The following is a 21861-nucleotide window of genomic DNA, read 5'->3' as shown; positions in this document are numbered from 1 at the left end:
AAAGACCAGAGCACAGAATATTCAGGGATTGGGAAAGCTTAAGCAAAATTAGCGAGGGAGTGAAGTGTTTCAACATTTTACAGTTGCAGATCTCAAAAGGATCCCAATTTTCCCCATTGCTGTTTTTCCTTTATTTCTCTGCTTCTCTCCCTTTTTCTTTTCTGATACGCATCAGAAATAAAACAGAGGTGTAAATAGATAAAGAGGTTCCATGGAATGCAAAGTAGTCTCAGCAATGTTAGCTCCTGAAATTGTGCATTAACTCAACCTAGACAGGCACCAGGCGGCCTGACTGCGTCTGTTCCACAAACAAACATTTGTCAACAGAAGCTCTCCAGACAGGCTCGGCAACGTCAAACCCTACCACATATCACCAAGGGTGTGGATACTGAGACATGCTATAGAAAACTGGAACGTGCAGACAGCTGTCTGAGTGCAATCAAAGAGCCTGACAGTCTGGTAGAAACAGGAATTGGGAGATTGGTCTGAGGTGTTTTAGTGCCTGAATTAAAGCTTTCTACAAATTCGAAACCATTTTTGACCAGCACAGCTTGCCATCTACACAAAGCCGTTTAATACCAGGCAGATGATGGAGTCAGCTCCTGAGCTCTCAATCCCCAAGTTACTCAGTTGGTAAACCTTACAAGGTCATCAATGCCAGAGTTCTCAGAAATTAAAATTTAAACCCCTGAATAACATGAGCAAGTACTTGGGGAGGATCTTAAGGCATTAAAAAAGTGTTCTATTTTCTTTGAACAACTTACTTTTCTACAGCATCTGGATTTCACTAAAAAAAGTGCAAGGCGACTTCTCAGAAACCTAGTCAAAAATTATACCAAGCCGCTTGTTGGTGGGTTCCACAGGACGTTCTCCAGATGCCACTGCAAGTGGGTGAAGGGGCATGACTAGCATACAAAATTATCAATACCTGTTAATGGCTTTAACCAGACTCACCATGGGATGATTCTGTGCTGTCTTCAGTAATGAGAGGGGTAGCTGAAACAAGAACAAAATTAAATCTTACAGAAGGATCTGCTTCACATAATCAAAATTTGCAACTGAAATACAACCTCCCACAAAATTTCCCCCGAAAACTCAGCAGCTCCCCTAATTAAAGGGTAACTAATAACAAGGCAAGCTCTGATAACCAGTGCAGATCCCACCCAAAATAGTACAGAAACCGCCGCTGAGTACAAACAAGCTGTCTTTACATGCATCTGCAAGTTGGAAAATACACACACACACAAAAAAATCAATACGTTAACCATATCTCCACAGAAAGATGGCCAATTAACACAAGTATATTTATTGTTTTTGGAGCGTAGCAGCGAAGAATCAGGATGTCCCTAGCACAATGGCTGGTTTTGATGGTCTTGAAGTATCAGTAGGTGTTACATTTCTTAATGGAGTATAATTGATACTAGTGCAACAGAAACAACTGCCTGTCAGTTTCCCAGAAACTCGAAGCCGGTGTTAAGAAATGGTGGTTATCTGATAATGCAAAGAGGTTACACATAAATAGGTTTTGCTCCTCCGCAATACAAAAAGGTTTAATTTTGTGCTATAATTTATATTAGTTAGTTAGAAGCCACCTGAAGTTACTGCATTCAGTTCTGGGCAGTGAGTAGAGGGAAGTGAAAAAAATAGCCATGGAGCACAGACAGTAGTGGTAGTCCTTCGGATTCGAAGAAGACACAGAAACCTACGCGTGATGGAGTTTTAAGTGGAACAGCCATTGCACAGGGGCAATCCCACTCTCTCAGCAGAAGAGTTCTCGATCCAATGGTACAGACAACCGTTACGGCTGGACACCTCTCCTGCTGCAGTGGATGACCAGGACGTCTAAGTGTCTTGTCGTGCTCTTAGCGCTCCACAACACCTGCTGGCCTGCCTTCTTGACCGTTGGACCATTAATCGGTCTCCTCCACTCAATCTGCCAGGGACAGACTTCAAACGCTGGGATAGACAGATGCCCTACTTAACTGAGGGTCGAAGACCTGTCAGCTACCCTCACCTGGTTTAGCCCGTCTGCTGTGACAGTTTACCGGGGATGTGGCGTGTTACAGCTACTTGGAGCCACTGGTGAGAGCTGAGCGCCAGGTGGTGACCAAAGGTGGACGTGCTGCCCTGAAAAGGGCACGGCAGGCCCCCCCACCAGAGGTGCTACTCCTCCTTAGACACCCCATACATGCAGATAGAGATCCATCAATAACAACACTGAGACCCACACAGGTTCTTGCTTCCTAACCGAATCAATCTTTTCAAGCCCTTAAGAATCAGTTCTTTCATTGAGATCATTCTTCTTAATTCCAGGAATTATAAAACTTGGTCCATTTAATCTCCATGAGACACGTTTCACAGATCAATTTTGATTTCTTTGAATTTAGAAAATTAAAGGTGATCTAACTGAAGTTGTTAAAAGGTTACAGGATTTTGTGATCAATTTAAACCAATGGAGAGCTCTTTCAAAGGAACACCCAGATAGGCACAATAGGCCAAATGGACTCCACAGAATGATTCTGATGTACTTTTTTACTCTGATTTAATCTGGTGGTGTTTGGGGGTAGCTAATCTAGCAGAAGTGAATGATAATGAAATAGATCTCTAACAGGCCATTCTGTCCCTTAAGCCTGCTTCACCATTTAATGACATTACAGCAGATCCTCAACCCTAACACCAATTTCTTGTCCATAACAATATTCCACAAATCAATCTGCCTTAAGAACTGTGTCTAAAACACGAGTGAAGAAATTCTTCATCTTGCTCCTAAATGGCTGACTTCTTAATTCTTGACTCAGTATCAGTATTTTCAAGCCCCTTAAAGAATAGCTTCTTTCATTGAGCTCTTCCTCTATAACTCTACTGAGGAGTGTGGAACAACAGAGCAATCTGGGTATACAGATCCGCAATTCCTTTAAGTGGCGTCTCAGGTAGAGGGACATAAAGAAAGCTTTTTGCACATTGGCCTTCATAAATCAAATTACTGAGTACAGGAGTTGGGACATTATTTTGAAGTCTTCTAAGATGCTAATGAGGCCAAATTTGGAGTATTGTGTGGTTCTAGTCACCAACCTATGGGAAAAATATCACTAAGATTGAAAGAATACAGAGAAAATCTATAAGGATGTTGCTGGAACTCAAGGTCCTGTGATACAGGGAAAGGTTGAGCAGGTTAGGACTTTATTCCCTCAAGCAAAGGACAATGGGAAGAGATTTGATAGAGGTATACAAAATTATGAGGAATGTAGATGCAAGCAGACTTTTACTACCGAGGTTGGGTGAGACTAGAGCTAGAAGTCATAGGTTAAGGGTGAAAGGTAAAATACCCATTACAACTTACTTTCCACTGCTAGTTTTGTTTAAACTTTGAAGATTTACTACTTTTAGTGAAGGATTTACAATTTAATTACGATGGCTGGAACCCAAACTGCAATCGAATTAAGAGATGGCAAAATTGTTTCTGAAACTGAACAAACTAAGCAGGCAGTGGAAGTCTCTACTTCAGAAAGAATGTTTTTTTTGATGCAAAATATTAACACCAAGATCGGAAAGCTGGACACTAAGATTGATAAACTGACGAACTCTAATGAAAAGCTTGAAAAAACTGTCTCTGCTCTCCAGTAATGTTTGAGGAATCTGGAATTTCAGTATCAGACACTTAAAAAGGACACTAATAGAATCAGAACAGGAGACAATGAATCAAGTGGTTAAAGATATCTACTATGGAAAAGAAAATTGTTGAGGTTTCTTCGGAATTATTAATAATTAAGAAGAAAATGATTGATCCTGAAAGCAGAAGTCGTAGGATAAATTTACGCATACTGGGTTTGTCTGAAAACATGGAAACCAGTGAGCCACTGAAGTTTTTTATGAATATGCTACACTCACTTTTTAGTGAGATACTCGAAGCTCCTCCGTTGATAGACAGAGCTCACCGAATCTCCCGCCTGAAGCCTTCGGTGGAGATGAAACCTTACCCGGTGATTTTATGTTTGCATTACTTTGCTACTAAAGAAGCAATTCTTCGAGATGCTAGGAAGTGGGGGAAGCTAATTTATAATGGAGTAGAGATTCGTACAGTTGAAGATTTTGCCCCTGAGGTTTATGCAGAAAGAATTAAAAATCAGGATGTGATGGCTGAACTTTCTAAGAACTGTCAGCCCTCTGAGTTATCCAGCTCATCTGAGAATCTCCCCGCCTAATGCTCGCTCAAAACAGTTTGACTCCCCAGAAGAGGCTTGGAAATTTATAAAGGAGCTTAACCCTGTCTTGCAAGCAACTCAAACACTTAATCCTTAGCCGAGAGTCATTTGTAGCTGGATCATTGAAAGTTCAATCTACGTTCTATGTCTGTCCAGACATTGCTTTCGCTGTTTTATTTTTTCCTTTAGGATTTGTGAGAGTTTACCACTAGCAGTAGTAACATATTATTTGGTTGAATCTATCTTTCTTGTGAATATATGATGAATTTTTATTAAATGAATTTAAGATAGCCGCTGTTAACTACATTCTAACCTCTATTATACACAATATCAAAATATTTGGAATTTGTTTATCTCTTTATCTATCTGTTGTTGTGTCTTTAGTCAGTGGTGTCAGCATATAACTTTTTAAAAAGAGTCTGCCTATTGGAGACAAGGGGTTTAGGGAGTTTAGTTTAGCATGCTGTCCACCTATTGGGGTTTTTGGGCTTTGTGGGGAGAGGGGCAGGGCTATTAGTTTAGGCTTTTTCGACTGGGCAGTCTTGAGAGGTTTTCTTGTCAATCATGTTTATTTTCTCTCTGATCGAATCCATAATTTGTTCTTCCCTGCGGAGTTGGTCTGTGTCAGTGCACTAACTTATTTTATAAAATCTCAACTTAAACCCTTATTTTGGATGTTAATAAAATTAATATAATCTCTTGGAACCTGAATGGCTTGAACCAACCTATTAAGCGTATAACGATCTTTAAGAAATTAAAAACATTCCAAGCTGATATTATTTTTGCACAAGAGACCCATATCCTTAGGGAAGATGAAAACCGTTTTTTTTAATTTTTGAGGGGCTCTCAGTTTCATTCTTCATCAGTAACTAAAATTAGAGGGGTATCTATTTTTATTAATTTTAAAATCCCTTTTGTACATTGTAATACATCACTGATTCAAGTGGAAGATACTTAATTGCTACAGGAAGGAAGGAAGGAAGGAGTGTGAGTGTGAGTGTGAGTGTGAGTGTGAGTGTGAGTGTGAGTGTGAGTGTGAGTGTGAGTGTGAGTGTGAGTGTGTGAGTGTGTGTGTGTGTGTGTGTGTGTGTGTGTGTGTGTGTGTGTGTGTGTGTGTGTGTGTGTGTGTGTGTGTGTGTGTGTGTGTGTGTGTGTGTGTGTGTGTGTGTGTGTGTGTGTGTGTGTGTATTCACCTAACGTACATTCCTGAGTTTTTTAAAGAGGTTATTTTCTGCATTGCCAAATTTAAATGAATATAAGTTGATCATGGGCAGTGACTTTAACTGTTGTCTCAATCCTTCAATTAATAGGTCATCAACCAATCTGTAGCTTCCTAATAAGGCTGTGACCTGTATTAATTCTTTTTTACTAGAATACAGTTTGGTCGATATTTGGAGATTTCTCCAACCTAAAGACAAGGATATTTATTTTTTCCCCCCACGTATACATCATAAATATTCAAGAATTGATTATTTTTTGTTGGATATGCGATTGGTGCCTTTTATCGCTGACTGTGCATATGACGCTATTGCGTTGTCGGATCATGTGCCCACGAAACTAATACTGAAGTTCCCTGATAATATACGAAATGCATCTCAGTGGAGATTTAATGTTAACCTGCTGCATGATTCAGCATTTGTAATTTTTATTAAAGAGCAAATTTCTCTATTTTTAAAATTAAATACAACTGAGGGTATGTCAAATTTGGTTATTTGGGATACAATGTAATCTTTTCTTAGGGGACTGATAATCTCATATTCAGTAGCTTTAAGGAGGAAAACTAAAGTGGAGCTTTTAGTGATTACTAACAGGATTAAAGAAATAGATAAAGATTCAGTAACAGCTAGTGAAGATTTATATAAGGGTGAAACTTCAAACGCAGCATGATCTGCTTTTAACTTTTCCCATTGAGCAGGAACTTTTGAAATCTAGAAGTCAATTTTATATACATGGAGATAAGTCAGGTAAATCGTTGGCTTGTCAACTTAAAGCAACTACGGCTAGATGGCAGATTTTGAAAATACGAGGAACTGATAGAACTGAAACATCAGATTGTCAGGAAATTAATGAGGTATTTTTGGATTTTCACTCTAACCTTTATAAATCTGATTTTCCAGACAACACTACTTTTATGAATAGATTCTTGCCAAAATATACTCAAAATTTCTATTCAAGATATGAATATATTAGATGAGCCTATTAAACGAGAGGAAATAGCAAGGGCTATATCCTCTTTTCAATCAGGTAAAGCTCCGGGACCAGATTTACAGTAGAATTTTTTAAAGACATTTACTAAAATACTTACACCTCATTTATGCCAAATTTTCACTGATTCTGTATCTTCTGGGACCCTCCTGAAAACTTTCGAAGAGGCATCAATTTCATTAATACTCAAAAAAGAAAAAGACTTATCTGAATGTGCCTCTTACAGACCAATTTCCTTATTAAATGTGGATTCTAAAATTCTTTCTAAGATTTTGGCTAACAGTCTTGATTATATTTTACCTAAGGTTATTTCTAAGGATCAAACTGGATTTATTAAGAATAGATATTTAATATTCAGAGATTATTGACCATTATTCATTCCTCTCCATCTAAAGAATCCAAATGTGTTGTTTCCCTCGATGCAGAGAAAGCCTTTGATAGGGTAGAATGGTCTTAATTATTCGAGGTTTTAGAAAGACTTAATTTTGGTCCAGGTTTTATTTCCTGGATTAAGCTGATCTATCAGGCTCCTATGGCGGCAGTTATAACTAACAATCAAAAATCTCCTTATTTTAGGCTATTCAGAGGTACCCTGCAGGGTTGTCCTCTTAGTCCACTGTTATTCAACCTGGCTTTAGAACCTCTTGCTATTGCTCTTCAGGACTCCAACAATGTTCAAGGTATTAAGAGAGGAGATAAAGTGCATAAGGTTTCGTTGTATGCAGATGACTTGTTAGTTTATATTTCAGATCCTAAGAAATCTATTCCTTCTATGTTATCTATATTTTCTGAATTTAGTAGTTTTTCTGGATTAAAATTAAATTTGCACAAAAGTGAGTTATTTCCTATTAATAACTACGGATCAATATGATCAAATTCCTTTTAGCATTACTAAAAATAACTTTACTTATCTTGGTATTAAAATTACCAAAAAAATTAAGAACCTGTATAAATATAACTTCCTTCCATTAATTGAATATACACAACAAATACTTTCTAAATGGTCTCCCATGACATCATCATTAATTGGTCAAATTAATGCTATTAAAATGATAAGAGTTACCAAAATTCTTGTAAGCATTCCAAGCAATCCCTTCTTTGGTTCCCAAATTTTTTTTGATAGAACAGATTCTAAAATTCTATCTTATATTTGGAATAATAAAATTCCTAAATTGAGTAAACCTCTATTACAGAAATTAAAAAAGCATGGTGGTATGGCTTTGCCAAAATTTAGAATGTATTACTGGGCAATTAATATTTGATATATTTCATTTTGGATTCATTACTCAGACATACATGACTGTACTTTATGGGTGGATTTGGAGAAAAACTTGGTGAAGGGGTATTCTTTGGCCTCTTTACTGGGAGCTCCTCTTCCTTTTTTGCTTTCTACGATTGGTAGTCGAGACCTCAATCCCATTATTAAACATACATTACAAATTTGGTTTCAGTTTCGTAGATTTTTTGAGTTTAATAACTTTGTTCTTTCTAATAAAATCCATCTTAATTTTTTTTTTAAACCATCAGTTTTTGATCAGACCTTTTTAATTTGGAAAACCAAAGGAATAATAACTTTCTAGACTTGTTTATGGGGGATTATTTAATGTCTTTCACTTAGTTAGTGAACAAATATGACTTATCTAATGCACAGTTCTTTTAGATATTTACAAATTAGGAATTTTTTACGTAGTTTACTTCCAAATTTTCCTTCTGCTTATTCACCCAATATGATAGATACTCTTTTTCCAGGTTAAACCATTTCAAAAAGGACTGTTAGCTATAATTTATAAATGGTTATTGAATTTGCCAATTGTATCTAACGATAAAATTAAAGCTGCGTGGGAATTGGAATGTCGAGAGTCACTTTCAGATAAGCAATGGGATAAATTTTTTCATCTGGTAAATACTTCATCTATTTGTGCCTGTCATTCCTTGATACAATTCAAGGTAGTACATCGGGCACATATGTCAAAGGATAAATTAACCCCTATCTTTCCCAATATTAATCCTATTTGTAACAGATGTAATATTGAGCTGGCTACTTTAACTCATATGTTTTGGTCTTGTATCAAGAGAGATAATTTTTGGAAAGATGTCTTTAAAACTTTATCAAAAGTCTTGAATTTGGACCTGCAACCAAATTATTTTTACAGCAATTTTTGGGATCACTCCACTGGAAGCAGGATATATTCCTGTTTCCGCTCAATGGATGATAGCTTTTACAACTTCATTGGCTAGGAGAGCCATTTTGCTTAAATGGAAGGATTCAAATCCACCTACTGTTTTTTATTGACTTACCTCCATTATGTCCTGTCTAAGTTTAGAGAAAATAAGTCGGACATTTGATACATCCTTCAAATTTGAAGAAACCTGGCAACTTTTTATTCAATATTTTCATGTGGTTTGATTTATTGATCTTCCAGTTACTTTCTCGAAACTTTGGATTTGATCATAAGGTTTCTCTTTTCTTGCTTTTACTCTCAGTATGGGCTTTCCCCCCTCCTTTTCTGTTTTTTTTTTGTTTAGCGGGGTTTTTTATGTATATAAAAATTATAAAAGTTTCTTTATCTTTTTATGGAATGATGAGGGGAATTGATTATCTTATTTTTATTATATACTATCTGATTAATACTATATATGATCTCGATAATGCTTATTTTCTTTTATATGATTAAAAATGTAGATACTTGAAATAATTCTCCTTGTTTATATACATGCAGTTTCTTTAATTAATAAAAAGATTGATAAAAAGGAATTATAAACCTGTCTGACTTAATCTCACACCATGAGACAGCCAGCTGAACCCATGAATTAACCTGGAGAATCTTAGACAAATTTAATCCTTCTTCTATTAAATTAGAGCTGCTCACAACTCTCCAGTTATTGTCTCACTACCAACTAGTACTAGAGTTAACAACTTCATTACTCCTGGATTCTGAAAGTCAACACAACATTCACATTGCCAGTTGCTCACTTCTCCATATCCCATTGTGAGGATAATGTGTGACATGTTGGGAGTTCATGGTATTCCCATGAACCTGCTGTTCTGTCCTTTTACGTAAGGCTTGAAAGATGTTGTTAAAAACCTCATTATACCTTATTCCTGCTTACTACAATATCTTATGTCTACTATAAACCATCGGGGTTTGTAGTAGCAGCAAACTTATTACACTCCAGTCCCTCACCCAAGTCAATAATATGGATAGTTTCAAACCAGGTACACTGAAACTTTTGACACACTTGCGGGAAAAAAAATCATCATACAGCAAACAAATTAGCAATGTAACCCTTCTGTTCTTCCTGTAAACAAACTGTCAGTTAAAAGAGATAAAATCAAGAGGGGGAAGATGACACACAAATGATCATCTTAAAACCAAAGCAAGTTGGGAATGCACATCTTCACACTAAAATGCACCAATCTCTTTTTCTCTCTTCCCAAAGGACTGCTGAAGCTCAAGGGGGTGGGATCAACCTAAAGAATTGGAGTTGGTTTATTATTGTTACATGTACCAAAGAACAGTGAAAAACTTGTCTTACATACTGTTAATACAGATCAATTCATTACCCAGTGTATTTTAAGGTAGTGTGAGGTACAGAATGCAGAGTGAAGTGTAACAGCTATAGGGAATGCGCAGTGAAGATAGACAATAAGATTCAACATCATAACAAGGTACAGTACTGTGCAAAAGTCATATATATATAGCTAGGGCAGGGGTCAGCAACCTTTACCACTGAAAGAGCCACTTGGACCCGTTTCCCACAGAAAAGAAAACACTGGGAGCCGCAAAACCCGTTTGACATTTAAAATGAAATAACACTGCATACAACGTTTTGTTTTGCCTTTATGCTATGTATAAACAAACTATAATGTGTTGCATTTATGAAATTGATGAACTCCTGCAGAGAAAACAAAATTACATTTCTGCATGCAACAGAAACATTTTGAACTCCGAAAAAAAGACGTTAGGTTAAAGGTTACTTTTAAGTAAAATACTCAACGTCTATTTGAGTCCTTGTATTTATGAAAAACGCCAAACTTAAATTTGCCGCCAGCAGCAAATCAAAAATAACATCAGCCAGCTGTCAGCCTGAAAAATAAAAGGACTATTTCACTGAACAATGAAAACATATGAATATACGTAAAATAATAGGCAATTAAAATATTTATCATACTTGTTCAGGTTGACTCACACCTGACAATGCAGTCGTATTCAGTAGGGATGGATCGATGCTTAGGGGAGTGACCGGGAAGGATAATGTGTTTTTTTCCTCTCTGAACTCACAGAAGCGTTTCCCAAACGATGTTTGCATTGCGATGATTGCAGAATGTAAATACTCCGAATTTATCATGTCGTGACATTGTTTGAACTCTCTCAAATTGGGCAAGTGAGACAATGTGCCTTTCTGTAAATCTCTGGCAAGCAACGTCAACTTGCGCTCGAATGCCAAAACATCCTCCAACATGTGCAGGGCTGTACGTCCTTACCCCGTTGAAGAGCTGTGTTCAGCGTGTTCAGGTGCGCTGTCATGTCTACCATGAAGTGTAGCTTTTCCAGCCACTCTGGCTGTTCCAGCTCAGGAAAGTTGAGCCCTTTGCTGCCCAGGAAAGTTTTCACTTCTTCCAGACACGCGACAAAGCGTTTCAGCACCTCCCCTCTGGACAGCCAGCGATAAAAACACGTAGCGGTTGCTACACGCAGTCAGTAAACTGCAGTCAAAGATAGCTTTATTCGAACTAAACAGCCTTGCTTTTAAGCCTCCCTCAACCCGCCCCCCATGGGCGCGGATGTTGCAAAAGACACGTACTCACAAACCCCCGTAGGCTATATCCCTTAGCCTGAACGCTGGCTAATTGTGAGCCGGTTCGGATGTGTCAGGAAATGGGTCGCCACAACATCTTATTTAGATTGTACAAGATCACCATAATCTTCAAATTTAGATTTACATTTCAAAAACTAACAAACTAACATAAAATACATTTTAATTAAATACTGACCATGTAGCGGTGTGCTACACGCAGCGCTAAAATTACGACACGGAGTCGGTAACTGCAGTCGAAGGAAAAAACCTTATTCGAAATCTTCAGCCTCACTTTTAAGCCTCCCTCAACCTGCCCCCCATGGCGCAGAGGCTCCAAAGCTCTGTGCTCGCAAACCTCCGTAGGCTATCTAATTGTGAGTCGGTTCGGATGTGCCAGGAAAAGGGTCGCCACAACCAATTATTTCCCAAAGTAACAGGGAGCCGCAGCACAGACGTAAAAGAGCCACATGTGGCTCCAGAGCCGCGGGTTGCCGACCCCCGAGCTAGGGTGACTTTTGCACAGTACTACAGTAATTGTATATATTGCACTGTACTGCTGCTGCAAAAAACAAACAAATTTCATGACACATGATTGATGATAAATCTGATTTTGATATGGGTCTCTGTTGTGGGCTGAGTGGGAAGAGGGCAGGGAGAGGGGAATCATGATTGGGAAAAGGGGAAGTGGGGAGGGAAGGGAGCAGGAAGCACCAGAGAGACATTCTGTAATGATCAATAAAACAATTGGTTGGAATCAAATGACCTTGCCTAGTGTCTCAGGGGTGGGTGCATCTGCAACTGCACCACCACCCCCAGCCCTGGTAGTCCTTGTATCACCTGTCCCACATCGCTCCACCCTCGCCATTCTCAACATTCCTTTTCTCATGCCAGGTTTACAAACTCGCTCTCTGCTCCCACATTAACAAATACAATGCTGTGCAAATCCTAGGCACTCTAACTATATATAGGTGCCAAAGACTTTCGCAGAGTACCGTACGCTGGGAGATAGAAGTAGGGAACCATTCAATAGTCTATGACAACAGCAGAAAATGAGCAGCCCTTGGAATTAGTGGTGGGCAGTCTTTGATTATGCTGCCTGTTTGACTGAGACAGCAAGAAGTACAACAATGATCAACAAACCAATTGTTATAGATAGATGGAGTTACAGTAGAATCTGGCCACTCAGTCATGAGTGTACAAGGAGTAGATTACAGGTATCAGGACGCATCCTCGCGGAGCACCGATGTTGATAATAATCATGGCAGAGGTGCTGCCACCTATCCCTAATCTTGTAGGGTTGGCCAGGAAGTTCCAAAGCAAGTAATGAATTTTTGTTGACTCAGCCTATATCTATGGAAGGGAATAAATAGCTGCTGTTTTGGGCTGATACCAGGGAAACATCAATTGTTTATTCCCCTCCGTAGAGGCTGCCCGACTTGCTGAGCTCCTCTGGTATTGTGCGCAGATTTTTATTGGAGAGGGCAAAGGGCTATAGAAAGGATATTTACCCAGTGGCCATTTTATTAAGTACACATGTTCATTAGTGCAAATATCTGATCAGCCAATCAGGAGGCAGCAACTCGGTACATAAAAACATGCAGACATGATGGAGAGGTTCAGTTGCTGTTCAGACAGACATCAGAATTGGGAAAGAAATGTGAACCAAGTGACTTCGCCAACGGAGCAATTGTTGGGGCTAGATGGAGTGCTTTGAGCACCTCAGAAACTGCTGATCTCTTGGGACTTTCATGAACAAGTCTTTAGGATTTTCAAAGGATGGTGTGAAAGCTAAAAAGCATCCAGTGTGTTGTAGTTCTGTGGACGAAAACACCTTGTAAATGAGAGGTCAGAGGAGAATGGCCAGACTGGTTCAAGCTAAAAGAAAGGTGACAGTACCTCACATAACCACAGGTTACAACAGTGGTGTGTAGAAGAGCATCTCTGAATGCACAACATGACAAAGCTTGAAGTGGAAGGGGAACAGCAGCAAAAGACCACAAATATACACTCAGTGGCCACTTCATTAGGTACTGGAAAAACCCCATAAAGTGGCCGCTGAGTGTAACGTGGATGGAGTTAAGAAACAGTATATGATCTAACTGAATAGTTGAATGTACTCAAGTGGTTGAATTGTTTATTCACCCACGTCCTAAGCTTTGTTCCTTTACATGCCCCACTTTTTAGCTTTTCCACTCACTTTTAATCAGTACTCAGTCTGTGTAGTCGCTGGCACTGAAATTTACATTCCACCCACCTTCAAGATAAAGTAAAATTTCCATCTTCCTCCTTATTTAGTAGAAAGATTTAAATTTGTGCTATTTAACCACTGAAGCATTAGATTGATACCTGGTCGTAACTTGCCATAATCAAACACAATTCTCTTGTCACTCCATCACCTTGTAATCACAAATTGAAGGCCCTAAGTTTGCATTCCTCACTTTAATCAACACCTCCTGGCAAACATCATTCCTATTATTTGCTAGTCTTTCTGTACAGTCCATAACATCATACACAATCCTCCCAACCTCAGGCCTGCTAAATACTTAAATATTTCAGTAACCTCCCTGATTTTCTACTCCACACCTCCAGATAAATAACCAGAAATTCTTGTAACCTTTAACAGAAATGAAAGTATTTACAATTAAAGTTTGCATAAATCAGCAGTTATTTTTGGCTACAGTAGCTTAGCACTAAAATAAGTGTGCATAATTTATCTTTGTCTGAATTAAAACATTTCAGGTAACATCACCCAAATATTTTGAGGTGCTCCTTAACCCATTCTGCAGAGCCATAAATTTCTCCAAACCAATGCGTAACATAACGATGCAGCAATTTGGAAATAAGCTACAACCATCAATCATTGAATAACATTTAGGAGTACCGGCCTTGGAATTACTGTCAGTCCAGTCAAGATAAAAACACACTTCAAACAAATGGAAAACATTTTGCCTGCTACAAACCCAGGACCTGTCAAAAACATTACAACCTTATTCTCACAGCTCACTTTCACAACACAAACTCTTTCATAGCTAAATAGTGCCACCACTGGCAGAGGATGCATAACAGCCCAGGATATTTAAAATGGACAGAGCACATTATAAAGGTTTCCAAAAAAAATCTCTGGTGTCAAAGAAAAAGTTGGGTGCAGTTTAAAATGGAGATATCAAATATGGCAGTCCAATTAACTTCAACGGTGCAGATTGACAAAGCCCTGGCAGGAACAATACAGCAACTGACTGTGCTAAAGCAATGTGAACAGTATCACAGAGAGGATCACTGATTTGAGCCCTCTTTTAGTGGCTTGACCATAAAATCCAGGCTGATACTTTAGCTCAGTGCAGAAAGAGTATTTGCACAATCTGAGATACCATTTTCAGGATGTGTCCTATCTGCCATTTTAGTTGCATGTAAAACAACTCAAGGCCTCTTTGAAAATAAAGGGGAACTTCTGAGGAGCCTGTCACGATTAAGAAAGCTCACAGTAATGTTGCCTCTACTTCCTACAATCCAGCTCTTACTCCTTCCTCTTGTTCTTGGCTCCGCATTCAACAAAAATTTAATCATAATTTGTCCAACATTTCAGTATAGATTCAGCGAGATTCCACCACTAGATACAGCTTCACCTCTCCCTCTGAGATTCTCTGGTTTGTTCTTCCATCACTACTCATTTCCTTGTGGGATTTACCGATGCAACAAGAAAACAGTATCAAGGCTTTTACCCTTCCCAATATCCAGGAATCCAATCTTTCCAGGTGAAGCAGCAATCCTTTGATACTTCCAAGTGTTTGCTTTCATTGCTCTCAACAACTTCTACTACACTGAAGAACCCACCGTCTGACTGGGGTGAACACTTTGTAGCACATCTTCATTCAGTCCACAAGGTGACTTGACCTTCCAGATGCTGGTTACTGCAGCTCTTCACCCCCAACTCCTGCCTTCTAAGAAAGCTTAAGAAACAGCCTCTTGCCTTTTATCCAGGCATTCTGCAGTCCTTGGTACTCAATACTGAATACAGAAATTTCAAATAACTACTCATTCCTGTTTATATCAGAATTTGCCAGTTCTAATAAAAGATCATACACCTATAATAGTAATTGGGTTTTTCTCTACAAATGCTACTTGACCTGGTGATCATGAGCATTTATTTCCAGGAACCGATGTGCAGACAACTTCAACACGTTGATGTTTAATATTCCTTTGCTAATTCCCTCATTCATACTCGTTCAGACAGATCAGCTCTGTTTCAACAGTTGTTCTCTTTATTCTTACCCCCACTCTGAAATTAAAATACGCTGTCTTTCCCCACCCCAACTCTTTCAGCTCTATAAGAGTTGACCCAAAGCAACATCCAGATTGAACAATTATGCCAACTCTGTGCCTGCACCAACAAAACATTCAACCCAGCTTTCTAGCTTATTTAACAGGTTCTCGAGATGATGAGGGAAAATGGAAATGTCCACCTTCCACCTTGGATGGAAACTTTTGCAGAGCCAGAACTTCAGTTGTGGTAAGTAGATTGCTAGTCTGTTTTAAGATCCTGCTTTGATGGAGACACTAAAAACAACATGGCAGTGGGAAAACTCTTGAAGCCATTTCTGAGTATGGTGAACAAACATGGATTCATATTGATAGGGCATTTGAAGAAAGAATAGATGGGTAAGAGCCAAGAGAATTTCATACAGGGACACAATGTGAGTTTTTACTGTGACTCATCCCTTGTACAATCTTATTATGCTAATATCATAAGCCTGTGATAGGCATACATCCTTCTCCTGTCCCTCCCTGCCAATCCAACACAAGATTTAATAAGATACAGCACAGGCTGTGGTTTGTTGTGGAGTCAAGGATGGAGTTCCGGTGACAGATTTAAATTTCCAGCAGCTATGCTAAATCTACTATTTGTTTATCAGGATCTGTACTGATTAATATACATAATATGGTTGGCTAGTTCTTGTACTGCTTCCAGTATTGCGATAATGGAGTCTTGGCTCAATGTAAGCTTTGCACAATGCAAGCTCGGACAGGCAAAGGGTGGAAGGGGGTATAGGGAGTGAGGAAAGGGGCAGAACTCCTACACTACCATTGTGGTTTGCATCGGGCACCTCAGCTGGCTGCAAGCAACCATATTGCTATTAACAATCCTGGTCAGACCATTTGTTCTTTATTCTTCTGCAAGCTTATTTTAATGACTATCAACATTGCAGTTCAATTGCTTTCATGAAGATCCACACAATACTTCAAGGAAATGCAATGCCTTCAGAATACTGGGCATTTCCTTTGGGCTCCCTTTTATGATCCATTCCAGCAGGTAATCCAAAAATTGTGAAAGCCATCAGTTATTTTGCATTTGATTACTTGTGATTCGTTCACTTTCAGTTGTGCAGTTACACATCCCGCCCAGGTTACGACAGCGATCCATTCCCAAGAAAGGTTTGCAAGTTAGAAATATAGCCATGATCCGAGTTACAAGGCAGAAGATGCCAGCAGCCCCACAAGAGCCAGCAAATTCATCTCACTGGTCACCTAATCGTTCACATGTACGGGCTGCAAACACGTCATGGGCTTATTAGCTGGGGAGGACCTGCACTTGATTTCAGTGGAAGAGCCTTGCACCTTTTTAGACTCGCTATGCATTTATGATCATTTCCCCCCCCCCAAACAGAAGTATTATGTAAATACCTCGTTATTAGCTTAAATGTGATTCTTACCTCGAAGACAAGAGGTTGTAGAGAAGCTGGAAATCTTCCTGCATCTGCATTTTACAAGTATGCTGTCCAGTTTTTACTCATACTGTGCTTTAAACTCATCTTTCTACAAATAAATGCAAGTTTCACTACACTATTCCTCAAACAATACATTACTGCTATCACACTTCAATGTCATTATAAGTAATGTTCTGACTACATCTTTAAAATTAACCCTAAATGCCCATGTTACACTTAATACCATGTTCACAAAAAAATGGGGGGAGGAGAGAAACATTTTCACAGGACACTGAAGCCTGATCGGTCATCCAATAGACTTCTTGGCTGAATATTAGTTAAAACTTCATTATCCTGTCTGATCATCTTGCTTTGATTCCTCAAGAATCTATCTTACTCAGCTTTGAATCTACTTAGTGACACAAGAGAGTGAACTTCTGGAAAATTCACATTCCTCAACAAACAAAAATCAGTATCCCCCCCTTCCCACACCCATCTCAATAAGCTAACTAGATTAATACATGGAAAGGGAAGGTTGTCTTATGAGGAAGGAGTGGAGGGATAAAACATATCTACTGGAGTCTAGAAAAGTGAGAATGAACTTGATAGAAACACAAAATCCTAAGGGGTATTGCTGTCAGATGTGGAGATGTTATTCCAGAACAGAGATCACTCTCAAAAATAAAAGGTTTGCTCTTTTTGAGACAGATGGAGTAAATTGATTTATCTAATGGTACTCTCCTTAAAGGGTTGTGGAAACAGAAACAAATGAATATTTTTAAGACACAAGTAAAAGACACCTTCCATTTAAGAGGACGAAAGCTGAGATGATAACAGATCAGCCATGATCTTATCAAATAACAGAGCCAGCCTCAAAATTATTTTGTTGTAAACCCTTATCCCAAGTGTTTGTCCTTAATCCCAGAACAGCACAAACATATCTACATCACCTACCCTGCACAGTAGTGTGGGTCAGTGGTTACCCAAATAGCATCTTCTAATCATCGACCACCTTAACTGAGTTTACAGGAACACCACTGAGAGTGTCCTACACACCCCCCCCCCGCCAATCTGGTACGAGATCAGCAAAGCGTCGGACAGGAAGTCCTACAAAGGACTATGAGAATGGTCGAGGATCATAGGGGTCTCCCTATTGTCCATCAGAAACATTTATCAGGAGCGCTGTGTACACAAGGCTCTTAGTATTATCAATGATCCCACCCAACCATCCAGCATCCTCTCTGACTTTCTACCATTAGGCAGGAGACTCCGATGCATAAAGACAAGAACAATCAGGTGGGAAACAGTTTCTTCCCACAAGCCATTAGGCCTCTGAACTCGCTGCCATATCACATTTGAATTGTCACCGGACAATCTGTACTGTACCCTACAATATTTAATACATGCACTTTACTTATGCATAACTCATTTGTAGATTTAATTCTTATTTTCCTAAATTATTCTGTGTTATGTGTACGACTGTGCTTACACACTGTGTACTACACCCTGGTCTGAAGAAACGGCATCTCGTTTAGTGGCATACAAGTACAGTATATCGTTGAGTGACAATAAACTTGACTGTACATAAAGTGCTTCCTGATTTCATTCCCAAATGTTCTTCCACTAAGCATAAAATTAAGATTCCCTTTGAATCAAACAGCTTCTCCATTCACTCCATCAAATCCTCGAATCACTTTAAATACATCAACTGGATCACATTTCAATCCCTTGAACAAGCCAAGTATGTGTGACCTATCCTTATAATTTAACCCTCAGGGTTAGCTTTCTAATTACAGATAACTTTACATTAGCAAAGGGGCCTTCAACTTAAAAACAAACTCATGTGGAGAAACTGAAATTACTTAAACACTAGTTTGTTGAAGTGATGTTGATGCATCATGCAATGCAAGCACAGTAGGAAATTTGGAAGAGTGTTCCTTTGTAGCATTATGGGAAAGCACTCAAAGAACACAATGAAACCTCTCTACAATAGCCAAGGCACCTCACTCATAATAAACAAAGCCAAATTTTCCTAAACCAACTTGGTTCCCATTTTGACTTCCTATTAGTTACCCTATTAGTACCCTTCTGGCATGACAAGAAAAAATTTTGAACAAAGCAATTAAATCTTCAGCAATAGATATAGTTCAAACATATGACAGTAAATATTCACCTTTGTGCTTCCCTTTTGTGATTGCTGCTGCTACTATTATGTACATTACACTCGCACTATACTTGGAGCTGAGCAGTTGGGTTACTTGTTACTTGCTAGTTATGCTAGTTACTTGCATTGGAGAAGACAGCAGATGACACTGAAGGATAACTTGGGCTCAAAACCGAGCTTAAGCATGAATTATTTTGGCACTAGTGGTGGCTGTGAGTTAGCTGGTTCTGGTCCAGATGTGAGCCAAGGGAATGGAATAATGAAGGTCATCATCCTTAAAAATACACAGATAGTCCAAAGACACAACCTTGGACTGGGTCATCAAATGGCCGTGGTGCAGTTTTCTGCTCCAATGCCTCTACATCTACATGAAATGTAGAAAAGCAGCATCCATCATCAGAGATCCCCACTACCCAGGTCACGTTCTCTTCTTGCTAGGTAGAAGGTACAGCAGCCTCAGGACTCGAACCACCAGGTTCAAGAACAGTTACTACCCTTCAACCATCAGGCCCTTGAATAAAAGGGGACAATTGCACTCATCATTGAAATGTTTTCACAACCAGTGATCTCACTTTAAGTACGCTTTATCTCATGTTCTCATTATTTATTGCTATTTATTTATATTTGCATTTGCACAGTTTGTTGTCTCTGCACTCTGGTTGTTCCTTCATTGATCCTGTTATAGTTACCATTCTATAGATTTGCTGAGTATGCCCGCAATTAAATTAATCTCAGTCCTGCTGAAGGGTTTTGGCCCAAAACATACTTTTTTATCCCTCATAGATGCTGCCTGGCCTGCTGAGTTCCTGCAGCATTTTGTGTGTGTTGCTCGGATTTCCAGCATCTACAGATTTTCCTTTGCTCGGGGTTGCATATGGTGTTATTTATACACTTTGATAATAATTTTCTTTGAACTCTATCAATAACAGCAGCTAGCAGAACCCTAGTGGGAATGGTCCAACTTTCTTTTGCCGCACAGTACATTAGGTAAATTCCACCTGTGCTAGAATAACGGCCGAGTCTTCCACCTCCACCAAACCATCTCAGTTTTGGATTTGCACCCACTGATATGGCAATGTACCTTACCCACCTACCTGCCAACAGCAACTTCAGGTTTTGTACTGAGGACAACAAAAGACACAATGGACACGGTACGGTTATGAGATACTGGTCCAGTAAGCAGAGCACAGGGCTATCAATCTTAAAGCAAAGTTCAAATCTCACTGCCAACAACGATGAACATTACTTGTAGCAATTAAGTACTTGCAAGCACTGAACACTCAGCAAACATTTGCAGGAACCTGTACTCTGAAGAACTGCTGGTAAAAGTATGCAATAAAACATTTGTATAGGTGTGTTAATAATGCCACTGTAAAAGACAAGCAACCATTAATAGAGGCTCGGACTCAACTCAAAAGATTGAATGGCCTGTTCTTGCTCCCATATTTCACTTTTCTCCCTCAAGCAAGATCATGGAGCACTAACCCAACCATAATCACGTGGAGGTTGTTAGCACCCCCTTCCATCGTCTAATCTTCCCACTCTTATTACCCTCACTCCACTGCTAGCACAGAGACGAGACAAATGTAATTAAATGTAAGGCATTGGGCTGTAAAATAACAACGCAAGTACAACTTAAGCAGCAGAGCATCCCACTAGTACGATCTATCCTTTCTCACAACCACGGCAACAACCCCATCCGATCCTCCACGTTCTCTTTCCACCCTCCTCCTTTTACTTTCTTCCCCTCTTTCTCTTCTGCTTTTCTCACCATTTTCCTGCCGCTTTTCTCTTTCTCTTTCTCTTTCTTTCTGTGATCCCGGACCGGATCCAACCAAACTTGCTCAGTCCACCTTCTCCCTGAGTGACAGCCGAATGCACCAATCAGCGAATGCGCTCGCCGTATCGCCTCATCGATGATACGCTTAAGACAGGAGCCAATCAGCGAACGGAACATGTTTGGTTGGTTGGTTGAGCAGCGCCGTAGATTGTATTTGTGGTTGCTTCGGTGGCGGGAAAGTGGAGTTGTCGTAATGTAAGGCCTACTGGAAGGGGAAAAGCCTGAATTTTATTTTTATAGGATTAATGGAATCAGCTGAAAGGGAGATGTGTTCTTGTTGGTTTAGCATATAAAGATGGTGAGAGCCTAGAATCCGGATATTATTTTAATCTCTGGGTTAAACTTACGTAGAAGCCAACTTTGTGCACGAATTCTGGCAACACAAGAGATAAAGCTAATTAAGTTTAAAGCAATCTACGTTGTCTGGCTAACACGAGGAAATCTGCAGATGCTGGAAATTCAAACAACACACACAAAATGCTGGTGGAACACAGCAGGCCAGGCAGCATCTATAGGGAGAAGCGCTGTCGACGTTTCGGCCGAGACCCGTGGGCTTGGACTCACTTTCGAGGTTTCTTCATCTCCTGTTCTTTCCTTGGGTCTCGGCCCGAAACGTCGACAGCGCTTCTCCCTATAGATGCTGCCTGGCCCTCTGTGTTCCACCAGCATTTTGTGTACGTTGCCTGGCTTACGGTTTTAAGTGCATATTAAGGACAGCTAAAGTTTTAGAACGATCACTTGAGACACAAGTTCAAATCCCACCAATCCATCAAGGTATCAGAGATGGAAGGGGTTACAAACACAGGAAAGTACCGCAGCACCTCAACTTTCTCAAATGTGTGTGAAGGTTCAGTATGACATCCAAAACTTTGACAAACTTCAATAGATGTGTGGTGAAGAGTATATTGACTGGTTGCATCATGGACTGTCATGGAAACACCAATGCCC

At 39.5% G+C, this 21861-nt stretch overlaps 1 protein-coding gene across 7 annotated transcripts in view; it reads right to left on the bottom strand.

Annotated features, from left to right (window-relative positions):
- lsm4 (LSM4 homolog, U6 small nuclear RNA and mRNA degradation associated) overlaps window positions 1-20945 on the bottom strand; it is a 39052-nt gene extending 18107 nt beyond the window's left edge. For 6 of the 7 annotated variants that reach the window (XR_009516068.1, XR_009516067.1, XM_059991349.1 and 3 more), the window contains exons 1-2: window positions 20845-20945; window positions 955-996 (exon numbers count right to left, since the gene is read on the bottom strand). Coding sequence is in view for 5 of the 7 variants with exons in the window: in XM_059991349.1 (XP_059847332.1) it covers window positions 955-996; window positions 20845-20847 (45 nt within the window). In the remaining 2 variants the exon portion in view is untranslated. Of the gene's footprint in view, window positions 1-954; window positions 997-16915; window positions 17021-20844 lie in introns of those variants that run through there. The other variant, XM_059991351.1, reaches the window with a different exon arrangement.
- Window positions 20946-21861: the final 916 nt, after the last annotated feature.

The sequence above is a fragment of the Hypanus sabinus genome, chromosome 16 (assembly GCF_030144855.1).
Source record: "Hypanus sabinus isolate sHypSab1 chromosome 16, sHypSab1.hap1, whole genome shotgun sequence".
NCBI lineage: Eukaryota > Metazoa > Chordata > Chondrichthyes > Myliobatiformes > Dasyatidae > Hypanus > Hypanus sabinus.
This window is presented reverse-complemented; position numbering and strand designations above follow the sequence as displayed.